The 17,426-nt window shown below is 44.8% G+C and overlaps 1 protein-coding gene across 2 annotated transcripts in view; it reads right to left on the minus strand.

The window, feature by feature from the left end:
* LOC120733008 (atrial natriuretic peptide receptor 1-like) overlaps positions 1-17,426 on the minus strand; it is a 68,252-nt gene that overhangs the window by 34,657 nt on the left and 16,169 nt on the right. For both annotated transcript variants that reach the window (XM_040030981.1, XM_040030982.1), the window contains exons 3-4: positions 14,159-14,346; positions 1,620-1,733 (exon numbers count right to left, since the gene is read on the minus strand). In XM_040030981.1, coding sequence (XP_039886915.1) covers positions 1,620-1,733; positions 14,159-14,346 — 302 coding nt within the window. The remainder of the gene's footprint in view (positions 1-1,619; positions 1,734-14,158; positions 14,347-17,426) is intronic.

Raw genomic sequence — 17,426 nt, forward strand, 5'->3', positions numbered from 1 at the left:
CACACACAGGGTCAGTCGTACACACACACACACACACACACACACACACACACACAGGGTCAGTCGTTCACACACACACACACACACACACACACACACACACAGGGTCAGTCGTTCACACACACACACACACACACACACACACACCCCACACAGGGTCAGTCGTTTCACACACACACACACACACAGGGTCAGTCGTTCACACACACACACACACACACACACACACACACACACACACACAGGGTCAGTCGTTCACACACACACACACACACACACACACACAGGGTCAGTCGTTCACACACACACACACACAGGGTCAGTCGTTCACACACACACACACACACACACACAGGGTCAGTCGTTCACACACACACACACACACAGGGTCAGTCGTTCACACACACACACACACACACACACACAGGGTCAGTCGTTCACACACACACACACACACACACACACACACACACAGGGTCAGTCGTTCACACACACACACACACACAGGGTCAGTCGTTCACACACACACACACACACACACACACACACACACACACACACACACAGGGTCAGTCGTTCACACACACACACACACACACACACACAGGGTCAGTCGTTCACACACACACACACACACAGGGTCAGTCGTTCACACACACACACACACACACACACACACACACACACACAGGGTCAGTCGTTCACACACACACACACACACACACAGGGTCAGTCGTTCACACACACACACACACACACACACAGGGTCAGTCGTTCACACACACACACACACACAGGGTCAGTCGTTCACACACACACACACACACACACACACACACACACACACACACACAGGGTCAGTCGTTCACACACACACACACACACACACACACACAGGGTCAGTCGTTCACACACACACACACACACACACAGGGTCAGTCGTTCACACACACACACACACACACACACACACACACACACACACAGGGTCAGTCGTTCACACACACACACACACACACACACACACACAGGGTCAGTCGTTCACACACACACACACACACACACACACACACACACACAGGGTCAGTCGTTCACACACACACACACCAGGGTCAGTCGTTCACACACACACACACACACACACACACACACACACACACAGGGTCAGTCGTTCACACACACACACACACGCACACACACGCACACACACGCACACACACACACACACACAGGGTCAGTCGTTCACACACACACACACACACACACACACAGGGTCAGTCGTTCACACACACACACACACACACACACAGGGTCAGTCGTTCACCACACACACACCACACACACACACCGGGTCAGTCGTTCACACACACACACACGCACACACACAGGGTCAGTCGTTCACACCCACACACACACACAACGGGTCAGTCGTTCCCACACACACAGGTCAGTCGTCACACACACACACGACACACACACACACACACACACAACAGGGTCAGTCGTTCACAACACACAACACACACACACACTACACACACACACACACACACACACAGGGTCAGTCGTTCACACACACACACACACACAGGGTCAGTCGTTCACACACACACACTGACCAGTGAGTCCTCTATGGTGTAGTTGAACATGTCCTTGGCCTCTGCCTTCAGGTTCTGGACAAACTCCTGGTACTCGGGGTTCTGAGGCTCTCGGTACGTCAGGATCTTCACACTCTGGAAACCACACACAGATTTATTATGAGTCTTTGTTTTAACGAATGAGGACAGGACACAGCAACACAAGGCGCATCACAGATCCATAATTAATCTTTTACATGTTTTTATAAGAAATCAGATAAAATATTTATGTCCAGTCAAACTCGGAGCCAGTGTGAGCTTCCCCTCACATGAAACAGGAAGTAAACATGTGCTGTGAGGAAGACGCCTGACATCAGAGCTTCAGCTGCACAAATCCACACACTGTACATAAAAGATGGATGACGGCACCATACAGGAGAAATCTGCTCTCTCTTTCTAGTCCCTGTCAGGACTCTTGCTGCAGCATTTTGGATCAGCTGAAGGCTTTTCAGGGAGTTTTTAGGACTTCCTGATAATAATGAATTACAGTCGTCCAGCCTGGAAGTAATAAATGCATGAACTAGTTTTTCAGCGTCACTCTGAGACAGGATATTTCTAACTTCATCGAGCTCGTCCAGGTTGAAGGGGCTCTGTGGACTTCCTGCTCCACAGGGGGCGCTGTCGAGCTCAGCAGAAATGGTTCCACCTTTAGATGTTTCACAGGTTTTCTCCTGCAGTAAACGCTTTTTGTTAGCGACGTCACAGCACTGCGAGGCGCTTTACAGCGTCCTCCATTTTGGTTTGGGGCGTGAAGCGAGCAGCCTCCTGACAGCGTCACCTTCACCCCGCTGCTCCTGTCACGGCCTTTTATGTTCCAAACACCAAAAATGTCCAAGAAAAGGCCATGGGTGGCAACGGGAGGTTTCTTTTAGAAAGCACTTCTGACTCCATTGTTTAAAATCATATGGTGTTTATTTCGAGGAAAATTATAAACAAAAGTCAACCAAATAATTTCTTACAACCTAAAATTAAACGAAAGTTAAGTTAATTTGCTTTCACAAGTTCAAAAAGTGCTCAAAAAATCAGTTTTTAAACCCTCCCGTCGTCCCATCTGACATTTGGCAAACAAAAACCATCTTTACCACACCCCTCCAGGGTGCTCTTAATCCCCTGATTAATGGGAGGGTCCATGAGCTAATAAACCAATCACTTCCCAAATACTTTTCCAATTAATTAATTACAAATTTACATAACAAAACTAGGTCAGCATATTCTTACAACTTTAAAAAAAACCCAAAAATGAATACAAATTGCGATTTATAAACATTCAACAGAAATGGCCACAACAGCTCGTCCTGCACACCTGGAGCTCCTGCTGGGCTTCAACTGTGGAAACAGGCACCTGTCCTAAAACCTTAACAGCACAATCAGCACGCGTTAGCAGCATGCTAGTGTTTTATGGTCAGAATTAGCTTCACTGAGAGGAACTGAAGGAGGAAGAGTAGGGGTGGGTTTTTATAATCGATTCATCGATTAAAATCGATTCTGGCTTGGATAACGTAAAATTGATTCATTAAAATCCTGAATCGATTTTTTAATATAAATTTATTTTGTCCGAAATGCCAGAATCTCTGGTGACATCTCACAAAATTTCAAGAACCACCAAACAGTAAATGAGAGCAGGTACAGGGATTCTGCACATAGACTTAAACACACAGCGCGACTCGCGGATCAGAATCAGTTAGATGTCGCCTTTCTCACAGTCGGGGCTGAAAGCCGACAGCTCGCTGATCCGGGTCCGCGCTTTGTGTTCACGCCCTTTATGCGCTGATTCTAAAGCTGTTAGTTTTATCTCTCTCCAAACAATATTGACCGAACCAGCAGCAAAAGAAGATCCAAACGCTTCACATAAACATCGTCATGAATTCACTCTTTTACTGTTTTGTTTCCATTGCGATGCGCAGCTCTCTCTCTCTCCCTCTCCCCTCTCTCTCGAACAGTTTCGCTTTCTTCATTATTCGCTTGGTTGTTACGCACAAGTCTACTGTTGCTTACAGCGCTGTCGGCCACTGTTTTTTTTCCCTTTTACATTCTTCCGAAAAGAAAACCTCATTTCTGCTGTTCAATACTGAACAAATTGAAACTTTTTAAAATTATTCAAAATGCAAAATGCTTAGCCGTGTCTCTAATAAAACCGCTGTAACGTCAGAGGTAATGTTCATTAATTAATGGTTTTCTTTCGTTTTTGATGTACTGCAGAATATTTTTATAAAATCCCAGACCAGGAAAACCACCTTCATGTTTTTCTGTGTTTTATCTTCAGCTACTTTGACACAAAGGCATCTGCTGTGATGCTCACACCTTGGATAAAGTCTTGCGAGTGTCAGCTTCCTTTTTATAGATACAAAAATATGTAAATGTTCTGATCTGAATTATATTTCTGACTGTCAAAATTTCCCAGATTTAAATCGAATCGAATCGTGGATCGAATCGATTCGGGACCTTGTGAATCGGAATTGAATCGATTCTAGAAATCAGTGACGATACCCAGCCCTAAGGAAGAGTGCTTTTATCCAGGCTGGATTCATGGACACTAAAATCCAAAGTCTCTGGCTGTGTCCCAATTCAGGGTCTGCACGCTTGAAGTACGCGCACTACGGTACTATGTACGGTGCGTACGATAAGTACGAGAAGTGCGGAAGTGAGAGGCGTGAGAAATGGGACGGTCTAGCCTTCGTTGCGCTGTTCAGGTTGCCTAGCAACCATGATACTAACCGCGAGAAACGTTTCATACAGCTTTGTTTGACAGAAATGAAGGAGAAAAATGTTTTATTGGTCATTCATTTTTGTCATGACATCACTTTGATTAGTTGAGTATCTGAGGCTGAGACCACGGGACTGTAAAACATGATTGTTGGGCTTCATTTCTGTGCTGAACAGTCATTTAAGATTAGTTAGTAAATAACAATTAGCTAATGTTGCTCATGAGACTAAAATCATCTCACTGTGGTAATGTAAATATAATATGGCCAATATTATAGGACTGTCAGATTATTATGATATATATATATATTTTTCATGTGACGTATGACCCTGAAGGTAAGCGAGTCATGGACTAAAGTAAAAGAGTATGTTGGATGTGCCATGCAATGCTCAATTACATGGGTGGGAACTAGTGTGTTAGCGCAGTTAGCTCGTTAACGTGTTGGCCGTCTAGCCCCATGCACAGGGCGATCGGCGGTAGCTCGTTAACGGAGATTTGCCGTGTTGTGGCGTTAAGGTCATTTCAACGAGATTAACCTGAAAGCACTAGTGGGAACACAACGAATATGACTGCACATTTATGCCGACATCATCCTAGTGCAAAGACAAAAACAACAAGCATGCTACTAACTTTAGCCGAGTCATTTAGACAGCTGTTAGCACATGATTCTCCTTATGCTGCTGAGAATATAGCCCAGAAGAAGCGGATAGTATAGCTTTTATTTTGGAAAGAGCCATTTCTCTGTAATAAACTCTCTTTTCCAAAGATGAGTGATTCCTCAATCAGATACAGGGCTTGCAATATCGCTAGCCCGACGTCCCGGGGCTAGCGATTTTTTTCAGTCGGGCTACCAAAATCTATCTCTGCCCTGCCCGTCGGGCTATTGTAGGAAAAATATATGTCAATATATGTCCGTTAACGAGCTACCGCGGATCCCCCCGTGCATGGGGCTAGACGGCCAACACGTTAACGAGCTAACTGCGCTAACACACTAGTTCCCACCCATGTAATTGAGCATTGCATGACACATCCAACATACTGTTATACTTTAGTCCATGACTCGCTTACCTTCAGGGTCATACGTCACATGAAAACCAAAATAATTCCAAACGCCAGATCTGAATGAGGGTGGGGGAGGTCCATGTTGCAAGGAGAGCTTAACTTCTGTCTTGCTAGCTTGCCCTGCGCTCTTCCTTCTGACGATGCTGTCTGTGTTGAGCGCTCAGTGGATCTGCGCTCGACAGTGCAGCCTAGGCGGAGTAGTCGAACGCAGATTCACTGAGCGCTCAACACAGACAGCATCGTCAGAAGGAAAGTTGATAAAATAAATTACAAATGTTGTATTGTTCGATACATATGCGTACCGAACCGAAAGCACTGTATCGAACGGTTCAATATCGATACGAATATCGTTGCACCCCTAATATATATATATATATATATATATATATATATATATATATATATATATATATATATGTAGAGGCTTTAAAACCAAGTTAACGCTGAAAGTACAAACATCATTAATGTCACATAACAGCAATGTTTTAATGTTCTTAATTATTAAACATTCGCACATAAATAAGTGACGTCATATTCAGTACTTTTGACAGTTCACTCTTCGGCCGCTCCCTTTTGCCATATTTTGCGGCAAAATTATCCACACCCACCGCCTCGCTATGAATTGTGGGATATATGGGACCACGAAGCGTGCACCGGACCACGCTTGATATTTGGGGAAATCGACGGCGCATTTGGAGTATGCATTTGAAGTACACTTCGAATTGGGACAGCCGTCGTCGCGTGGCGGTGACGTAATCGCACTTGAAATGCGTACTTCAAGCGTGCAGACCCTGAATTGGGACACAGCCTCTGTTTAGCTCCCCTCACTTTGATCTCACAGCGCCCCCTAGGTGAACTGCAGCTAACTTTTCACTACGATTAACAGGAAGTGAACAGAATGAAGGTTCACCAGGATCCTGCTGCTGACGTGGAGCTGAAACATCGTTTTCCCGTGACTCCTCCCCAATGAACCGTCCCGTCTCAGCCGGGAGTCGCACCAGAGGACACACACAGTAACACACACACAGTAACACACACGTACTCACACACAGCCTCCTCCCTGCGCACAGAGATTCCTCCAGATTCTCTGAGTTTGCTGATGACATCATGCTGTGTCAATGTCCACAGCGAGGAACGTGATTCTGAAACAGGCTGGAGAACCTCTGAGATGACCACGTGACCCACCTGCTGCCAGCTCACCCTTAAATCTTCCTCCAACTGTTTCTCTTTAGCTCGCTGACTTTGGCAGATCTTCTGTGTTTAAATGTTTGACATGTTCTCTGTCATGAGCAGTGTTGGTCAAGTTACTTGAAAAAAGTAATCAGTAACTAATTACTGATTACTTCCCCAAAAAAGTAATCCCGTTACTTTACTGATTACTTATTTTCAAAAGTAATTAATTACTTAGTTACTTAGTTACTTTTTAAAAACACGATTTACAACCTGAAGAGGTGATAAAGCGATAGATCTTTCAGCCCAATTCTACTTTTTCTGCATAATCCATCATACAAAATATAATCAAATGGAAAAGTCTCTTTTTAAAACTTGTTTTATTAGTTTTAATCTTTTAACTTTATGCATCAAGCATAAATTTAATTATATGCAACATTCTCTGACTGGAAGAAATTAGTTAAACATTTAAACCTATTTTCTGCACATTCCAGCACATAAAATAAAATATTTTTTGTGTTTACACTCAGTCTTTCAAATAGATGCAAGTAAAACACAGCAGAACATAAATAAAGTCAAAGACTCAGCGTCCTGTTGCTCTATTTTCACCTGTAAAGCAGGAGTGGGGTAGGCAGAGGGTTACCCTGGTGCAGGTGTGCCGCGGTCAGTGGAAGAATCCGCGAGTTTCTCTGTGAGTTTCCCATTACGTCGTAGCTACTTGGTGCTTGCTCAGAAGTTTAGGGGTTTTTTTTGCTGTAAAAAGAAGTTTTCTTCCCACGCACAACGGACACTAATGTTTTTGTCACTTTTTATGGAATCAAACTCAAAGTAAGGTCAGTACTTCCACGCTTTAAACGCTGCACGCTCATACTCTCTCCCACAATCGATATATGATCCATTGTTGATCTGCACACAGCTGTTGTCACGAATGTCGCACTCGCTTACGTCACTGTCGTGAGACATTCTCGCAAAAAATCACGGTTTTAGTAACGCAGTAATGCAGCGTTCCTACGGGAAAGTAACGGTAATCTAATTACCGTTTTTGCAATAGTAATCTCTTACTTTACTCGTTACTCGAAAAAAGTAATCAGATTACAGTAACGCGTTACAAGTAATGCGTTACTGCCCATCTCTGGTCATGAGTAAATGTGCGCTGATGGAAATCATGTTTCTCTTCACTCGTTCACTCGTGCTGGTGTTTGAGGAGGCAGCAGGTGGGAGATCACGCTGGAAACTTTGGGCTGACTTCAGCTGAAGCTCATATTTATGATATGAAGTCAGGCAGAGATTTGGGTTAATCAGCGTAACCTTTCCTCCAAGATTACGGCGCCCGATCTGCTTGCATGATTACTCCATAACGAGGGCGAGCCGTGAGGACGCACGGCGCTCCAGGTGCAGCTGCAAGTCGTCAGCAGTCGTCAGATTAATGAGTGTTTCTTCCTCTCACACCACTGAAGGATGTTTAAAACTGCAGCTACACGTGACGAGCGATTTAAACGGTTCCTCGGATTCCTGCGAGGAGCTGCGAGAACAAACACGGCGAGGTCCACGTGCAGCACACTGGAGCTCAGAGCTGCACAGTAAATCCATTCAATCATTTCACTGCTTTACAAACTCCACCCACCTGACTCTGCAGACAGGAGGAGGCGTTTCGGGTCACCTGAGACCGACCTATGACCTGTGATGTACACTAGCAGTCAAAAGTTTGGACACAGCTTCTCATTTAATGGTTTTTCTTTATTTTCATGATTATATATATTGTAGATTCTCACTGAAGGCATCAAAACTATGAATGAACACTCAGATGGAATTATGTAGTAAACACAAAAGTGTGAAATAACTCAAAACACGTTTGATAATTTACATTCTTCGTAAAATCCACCCACCCTATCCTCCATGAGCTTCATGAGGTTGTCTCCTGAAATGGTTTCCAACAGGCTTGAAGGAGTTCCCACAGATGCTGAGCACCTGTTGGCCCTTTGCCTTCACTCTGTGCTCCATCTCATCCCAAACCATCTCCACTGGGGTTAGGTCAGGTGACTGTGGAGGCCAGGCCATCGGGCGTAGCACTCCATCGCGCTCCTTGCTGGTCACAGAGCCCTTACACAGCATGGAGGTGTGTTTGGGGTCATTGTGGTGTTGATAAATCAATGATGTGATGGTGTGTTGCTGCAGGATGCTGTGGTAGCCAAGCTGGCTCAGTGTGCCTTCAGTTTTGAATAAATCCACAACAGTGTCAGCAGCAACGCCCCCCCACACCATCACACCTCCTCCTCCAAGCTTCACAGTGGGAACCATGCATGTGGAGACCATCGTTCACCTTTCTGCATCACACAAAGACACGGCAAGTGGAACTAAAGATCTCAAATTTGACCTCATCAGACCACAGCACAGATGTCCACTGGTCTAATGTCCATTCCTTGTGTTTTTTGGTCCAAACAAATCTTTAGTCGTGGTTTCTCAGCAGCTATTTGACCATAAAGGCCTGATTCACAGTCTCCTCTGAACATGTAGAGATTTGTCTGCTACTGGAGCTCTGTGTGGCATCTATCTAATCTGAGGCTGGTGACTCAGATACGTTTATCCTGAGCAGCAGAGGGGAGTCTTGGTCTTCCTTTCCTGGGGCGTCCTCATGTGTGCCAGTTTCATCGTGGTGCTTGATGGATTCTGGGGACGCATTAAAGTTTTAGCAATTTTCCAGACTGACGGACCCTCAGTTCTTAAAGTAATGATGGACTGTTGTTTCTCTTAGCTGATTCCTCCAAACCATCAACGTGTCTTTTAGACCCCATTCCTACAAAACTGCTCAAAGAAGTCCTGCCATTAATTAATGCTTCGATCTTAAATATGATCAACCTATCTCTAATAATCAGCTATGTACCACAGGCCTTCAAGCTGGCAGTAGTTAAACCTTTACTCAAAAAGCATCTCTAGACCCAGCAGTCTTAGCTAATTATAGGCCAATCTCCAACCTTCCTTCATATCAAACATCCTTGAAAGAGTAGTTGTCAAACAGCTAACAGATCATCTGCAGAGGTTTATTTGAAGAGTTTCAGTCAGGTTTCAGAGCTCATCACAGCACAGAAACAGTTTTAGTGAAGGTTACAAATGATCTTCTTATGGCCTCTGACAGTGGACTCATCTCTGTGCTTGTCCTGCTAGACCTCAGTGCAGCGTTCCATACTGTCGACCATAATATCCTATTAGAGCGATTAGAACATGCTGTAGGTATTACAGGTACTGTGCTGCAGTGGTTTGTATCATATCTATCTAATAGACTCCAGTTTGTGCATGTAAATGGAGAGTCCTCTTCACACACTGAGGTTAATTATGGAGTTCCACAGGGTTCAGTGCTAGGACCAATTCTGTTTACATTATACATGCTTCCCTTAGGCAGTATCATTAGAAGACATAGCATACATTTACACTGCTATGCAGATGACACCCAGCTCTATCTGTCCATGAAGCCAGATAACACACACCAATGAGTTAAACTGCAGGAATGTCTTAAAGACATAAAGACCTGGATGGCCGCTAACTTTCTGCTTCTTAATTCAGATCAAACTGAGGTTATTGTACTCGGCCCTGAAAATCTTGGAAATATGGTCTCTAACCAGATTCTTACTCTGGATGGCATTACCTTGGCCTCCAGTAACGCTGTGAGGAACCTTGGAGTCATTTTTGACCAGGACATCTCCTTCAACGCACATATTAAACAAATATGTAAGACTGCTTTCTTCCATTTGTGCAACATCTCTAAAGTTAGAAATATCCTGTCTCAGAGTGACGCTGAAAAACTAGTTCATGCATTTATTACTTCCAGGCTGGACGACTGTAATTCATTATTATCAGGAAGTCCTAAAAACTCCCTGAAAAGCCTTCAGCTGATCCAAAATGCTGCAGCAAGAGTCCTGACAGGGACTAGAAAGAGAGAGCAGATTTCTCCTGTTTTGGCTTCCTGTTAAATCCAGAATTCAAAATCCTGCTCCTCACATACAAGGTCTTAAATAATCAGGCCCCATCTGATCTTAATGACCTTGTAGTACCATATCACCCTATTAGAGCACTTCGCTCTCGCTCTGCAGGCCTACTTGTTGTTCCTAGAGTATTTAAAAGTAGAATGGGAGGCAGAGCCTTCAGTTTTCAGGCCCCTCTTCTGTGGAACCAGCTTCCAATTTGGATTCAGGAGACAGACACTATCTCTACTTTCAAGATTAGGCTTCAAACTTTCCTTTTTGCTAAAGCATATAGTTAGGGCTGGACCAGGTGACCCTGAATCCTCCCTTAGTTATGCTGCAATAGACGTAGGCTGCTGGGGATTCCCATGATGCATTGAGTTTTTCCTTTCCAGTCACCTTTCTCACTCACTGTGTTAACAGACCTCTCTGCATTGAATCATATCTGTTATTAACCTCTGTCTCTCTTCCACAGCATGTCTTTATCCTGTCTTCCTTCTCTCACTCCAACCAATCACAGCAGATGGCCCCGCCCCTCCCTGAGTCTGGTTCTGCTTGAGGTTTCTTCCTGTTAAAAGGGAGTTTTTCCTTTCCAGTCACCTTTCTCACTCACATAGTGAGTGAGAACCTGACTTCTGCCCAACACAACTGATGGTCCCAACCCCATTAAGAAGGCAAGAAACTCCACAATTGAACCCTGACAGGCCCACCTGTGAGGTGAAACTATTTCAGGTGATGACATCATGAAGCTCACTGACAGAAGGGTTTGCAGCGCTGTCAACACAGCAAAGGCGGCTACTTACAGGAATCTAAAATACACCTCGTTCCAAATTATTATGCAAATGATATTTTTCTGTTTTTCCTAAATAGTCGATTCAAATGACAGTCGGCATAACTTTTGAGTCATAAGACATTAGAGTACAATTCAAATGTTACTGAACAAACCTCCCAATGAAATCAGTATGTTTTCAAAAACAAAAAACTTAAAATGCTCTGTTCCAAATTATTACGCACACAGAGTTTCAAAAGATTTGATAGGTTGTAGAGAATTGAAAATGGTCATGTGTTGAATTTGCAGCATTAGTAGATCAATTTTACTGACATCAAAAGTTATTTCAATCAAAAACATCTTAACAGGTCAAGTTACATATTAACACAGGACCCCTTATTTGAAAGCAGTTTTACAATTCTTGCATCCATGGAACTTGTTTTTGGAAAGTTTCTACTTGAATGTCTTGATGTCAGAATAGCCTCCCGGAGCTGCTGTTTGGATGTGAACGGCCTCCCACCCTCACAGATCTTTTGCTTGAGGATGCTCCAAAGGTTCTCAGTAGGATTGAGGTCAGGGAAGAATGGGGACCACACCATGAGTTTCTCTCCTTTTACGCCGATAGCAGCCAAGGATGCAGAGGTGTTTTCTCCCTTTCTACCATGGAAGAAAGTGGTCAGTCAGGAACTCCACATACTTTGCCGAGGTCATTTTCACACCTTCAGGGACCCTAAAGGGGCCGACCAGCTCTCCCCCCGTGATTCCGGCTCAAAACATGACTCCACCTCCTTGCTGATGTCGCAGCCTTGTGGAGACATGGTGGCCATCCACCAACCATCCACCTCTGCATCCATCTGGACCATCCAGGGTTGCGCTGCACTCATCTGTGAACAGGACTGTTTGAAAATTAGTCTTCATGTGGTTCTGGGCCCACTGCAGCCATTTCTGCTGTGAGTGTTGGTTAAGGGTGGCCGAATAGAAGGTTTATGCACAACTGCAAGTCTCTGGAGGATCCTACAGCTTCATGTTCGCAGGCCTCCAGAGGCACCAGCAGCTTCAAATATGTGTTTGCTGCTTTGTAATGGCATCATTGTGCCTTTACCTGCAGGAACCCATGTGTGCTCTGACTCAGCCAAGGTTTTCATTACATGTCCAAGGCATTCAACTATTTTATGCTTTTCAGCAGCAGAGATCATTTTTCCTTCCTACGTTGCTTGAAAATGGTGGTCTGCTTAATAATGTGGAACATCCTTCTTTAGTAGTTTTCCTTTAATTGGGCTCAGCTGGCAAACTGATGATCACAGGTGTCCGAGATTGATTTCAGTCATCCAAAGAGCTCTGAGACACAATCCCATTTAACTGAAAAACAACTTATTTAATCTTTATGACACTTAAACACAATTTGCATAATAATTTGGAACGCGGTGTATAAAACATATTTAGTAGGGGTGCAACGATACACAAAATTCACGGTTCGATATTTTTTCGATACAAAAAATGTTCATGCCTTTTTAATTTGTCATTTATTAAAATTATAAATATATATTTTAACTCAAAAGTACAGTTTTTAAATTTAATGTTGCTGAAACAAAGTAATAAAAAAATAAATATCTGATGGAGAAATCCCTCATCTTTGGAAAAGAGAGTTTATTACAGAGAAATGGCTCTTTCAAAATAAAAGCTATACTATACGCTTCTTCTGGGCTATATTCTCAGCAGCATATTAAACATATCAGGTCCCCATAAGGAGAATCCTGTGCTAACGGCTGTCTAAATGACTCGGGTAAAGTTTGTAGCCTGCGTGCTTGTTGTTTTTGTCTGCTTCCACTTGTCTTTGCACTAGGATGATGTCGGAGTAAATGTGCAGTCATATTCGTTGTGTTCCCACTAGTGCTGTCAGTGTTAATCTGAAATGACGTTAACGCCACAACACGGCAAATCTCCGTTAACGAGCTACCGCGGATCCCCCCGTGCGTGGGGCTGGACGGCCAACACGTTAACGAGCAAACCGTGATAACGCAGTAGTTCCCATCCATGTAATTGAGCATTGCGTGGCACATCCAACATACTGTTTTACTTTAGTCCATGACTCACTTACCTTCAGGGTCATACGTCACATGAAAACCAAAATAGTTCCAAACGGCAGATCTGAATGAGGGTGGGGGAGGTCCATGTTGCAAGGAGAGCTTAGCTTCTGTCTCGCTAGCTTGCCCTGCGCTCAGTGAATCTGCGTTCGACTACTCCGCCTAGGCTGCACTGTCGAGCGCAGATCCACTGAGCGCTCAACACAGACAGCATCGTCAGAAGGAAAGTTGATAAAATAAATGAAAAATTTTGTATTGTTCGATACATATGCGTACCGAACCGAAAGCACTGTATCGAACGGTTCAATATCGACACGAGTATCGTTGCACCCCTAATATTTAGTTATTTATCTTTTTTTTCTTTGCTACATATTCCACATATCTTGCTTCGTATATTTAATGTCTTCAGTTTGTATCTACGATGTAAAAATAAAGAAAAAACATGAAATAAAAAGAGATTAATAACAAGTATGACTCAATGCAGAGAGGTCTATTAACTCAATTAACTAGTGAGTGAAGAAGAAACACCCAATGCATCATGGGAATCCCCAGCAGCCTACACCTATTGCAGCATAACTAAGGCAGGATCCAGGGTCACCTGGTCCAGCCCTAACTATATGCTTTAGCAAAAAGGAAAGTTTGAAGCCTAATCTTGAAAGTAGAGCATGTCATGTATCACGTATGATGTATGAAGCAGTGAGGTTAATGTGGAGTCAGCTGCAGTCAGGAGAGTCTGGTTTCTTTGACCGACCTCCTCCTGGATACTGATGCCATACCTGAAAGGCTTCCTTGGCAATAGCGTCCTCACGGTCCCCGCGGCGCCACGGCTGGCGGTGTTCAGATTTCAGGCTGTCGGCGAACACGTCGAGATAGAAAAAGACGTACTGCTCGTGAGTGAGATTTTCCCGCCTGAACTCAACCATCAACTTCCTGAAGACGTCAGGAGAACAGCAGACGAAGACCACTGAGGAGGAGAGAGAGGAAGAGTCACAGATGAAGATCAGAGTCAGCCCACGGCGCAGCACAGACCTGTGGGTCGCCCCCCTCTGCCTTCATGGCTGAGCTCACCTGCTCCACACCTGCTCTAATGTCCACGCTGACAGAGAAACACATCTGATTGTTTTCTTTCCTTCCTGCCTCAGTGTGAGTCAATGAGGTTTCACCTCTGCAGGGAAAATGCAGTCTGATTGGACAGTCAGCCTCCTAGTAGCTGCACTTTTGGTACTCCTACATCACCTCCATCCACAACTATCACCTTCCTCCATCACCCTCACACTTCCTGAGCTGGTGTTTCTCTAGAAAACGCCCAGCACTGCTCTTCCACACACACACACATATGGGCTCAAATTGTGGTCATAAATATTTTGTACTTGTAAATCAGGATTTGTATGTGTAAAAAGATTTGTGTGGACTTAGCCAAATAATCCGTGTGAAACTCTGCACTCAAGCTTCAAGTTACAAGTACGAATTTTGACCCTATTTTTCTTCCTTTTAGCTGATTGGTCAATGTCATGTCAATCACAAATGTAACTATCCAATCAGAGAACAGATGGGTTTGGCTGTCGGAGGGAGGCTTTTTTGAAGTGCAGGTCCTTGAAGGGTAATACAGTTTGAAGTTGGAGGATCTGTATATAAATGATCCCATAAGGCTCATACAAGCTAAGTCCTTTAACTTTTGGTAGCTGTTGAAAGGATACAGTTGTGGTATACCAGTGTTCAGAAACACCTTTATTACTTTAGTATTACTTTAACACAAAATCAGGGTTGACCCAGGACCATTGCTATGAGTCACACTATGCAGCATGAAGGCCGTTTCACATCGGACGCGGCGTGCGCTGTGCTCACCGCTAACTAAGAGCGAACGATCCAGAATTTGTTGCGCTGGCTGCTGAGCTCTGCTTGTATATCGTTTTTTAGCGACCGCTCTAGGTGTGCTAGATGCACCTGATCCTTGTTATTTCAAAACATGTATCTCTGACTTTATCTCCTCTACGAGAGTGTGTGTTGTCTTATGTTCAAATGTTTCATAAAAACGTATCGCTCATTCATAACGAGGAAAGCTTTGTAACTGTCCCGACTAGTGAAGAGTGCGTCATTTCCACAGCACTGCTTTCCCTCCGAGGTCGACAGCGCCTTTGAAAACGCTCTGGAGGTCCCTGTGTCAGCACGTCAACCTGTGAGAAAACGTTTACTCGGACACACACAGATGTTTTCCTTCATGGCATGGCGATAAGAGACGTGAAAGCGCATTTATCCTTCAAGGACCTGCAGCTCAAAAAAGCGCCCCTCTGACAGCGATCGTGGCTCAAGAGTTGGGAGTTCGCCTTGTAATCGGAAGGTTGCCAGTTCGAGCCCCGGCTTGGACAGTCTCATTCGTTGTGTCCTTGGGCAAGACACTTCACCCGTTGCCTACTGGTGGTGGTCAGAGGGCCCGGTGGCGCCAGTGCCCGGCAGCCTCACCTCTGTCAGTGCGCCCCAGGGTGGCTGTGGCTACAATGTAGCTGCCATCACCAGTGTGTGAATGTGTGTGTGAATGGGTGGATGACTGGATGTGTAAAGCGCTTTGGGGTCCTTAGGGACTAGAAAAGCGCTATATAAATACAGGCAATTTACCATTTACCAAACCCATCTGTTCTCTGATTGGATAGTTACATTTGTAATTAACATGACATTGACCAATCAGCTGAAAGGAAGAAAAGTTGGGTCGAAATTCGTACTTGTAACTTGAAGCTTGAGTGCAGAGTTTCACACGGATTTTTTGGCTAAGGTCAACAAACACGCTGACCAATGAAGTCCCAACGACACTCCTTAGACTCAGGGGCGGAGCTACTGTGGTGGCATGGGGTGGCATGTGACACCCTAAAATAATGTACATAAGCTACATTTAACATTAAATATATAAATTGTAAAAATGAATCTATAACATAGCCCCACCCCTCACCCAATTAAAATGTGCCTCAGTCCATAGCATCAAAACAGCTTTCTTTCTTGTCAGTAGCAACGGACACCTTTGAATGTGTCAGAGTAGATTTTGTAGATTTCAGCACAAGTGGTTGATTGTTACACTCTGGAAATGGAATGAAGGTGAGTGTTATTAACCCCAATAAATCATGAAAAACAAGGTTTACATTCTTGGTGATCTTCATGATAGATTTCTGCCATTTTGTGTAACTGTAAGCATGTAACAACTTTTATTTCTAATAAAAAGTGTGGAATGCACACAGTGGGCTTTCCTGTCAGTCCATGTCAGCAATGAGCCGCGTTCACAACGAGCAGCAGCTGTAACATGAGGGAGCAGGTAGGTAGGAGGACGCTGCAGGTGTGTTTGTGAGAACCTCTGTGAGGTCCTGAGGATGGTGGCTCAGGTGGAGCTGAAGGTTTATCAAACCCCGATGGGCGTCAGAGCTCCTGACCCTGGGCTCAGGCAGGTTCGTTACCATGACCCAGGGTATGGCTCTGTGTGAGGTATGCATTCACGCCATCCATCCATCTTCTTCTGCTTGTCCGGGACCGGGTTGCGGGGGCAGCAGGCTCCAGCCCTCCCTCTCCCCAGCCACCTCCTCCAGCTTGTCTGGGTGAACACCAAGGCGTTCCCAGTCCAGCTGAGAGATATAATCCCTCCAGCGTGTCCTGAGTCTGCCCCGGGGCCTCCTCCCAGTGGGTCATGCCTGGAACACCTCACCCAGGAGGCATCCTTGTCAGATGCCCGAACCACCTCAGCTGGCTCAGTTCAATGTGGAGGAGCAGCGGCTCTACTCTGAGCCCCTCCCAGATGGCCAAACTCCTCACCCTATCTCTAAGGGAGAGACCAGCCACCCCTCGGAGGAAGCTCATTTCCACAGCTTGTATCTGCGATCTCGTTCTTTCGGTCACTACCCACAGCTCGTGACCATAGGTGAGGGTAGGGACGTAGATCGACCAGTAAATTGAGAGCTCCATTTTAAAATCAGCTCCCTCTTCACCACGACGGACCGGTGCAGCGTCCGCATCACTGCAGCCGCCGCACCAATCCGTTTGTCGATCTCCCGCTAACTTCTGCCGATG

This window comes from Simochromis diagramma, unplaced genomic scaffold (assembly GCF_900408965.1).
Source record: "Simochromis diagramma unplaced genomic scaffold, fSimDia1.1 OVJJ01000361.1, whole genome shotgun sequence".
In the NCBI taxonomy this organism is placed as follows: Eukaryota; Metazoa; Chordata; class Actinopteri; order Cichliformes; family Cichlidae; genus Simochromis; species Simochromis diagramma.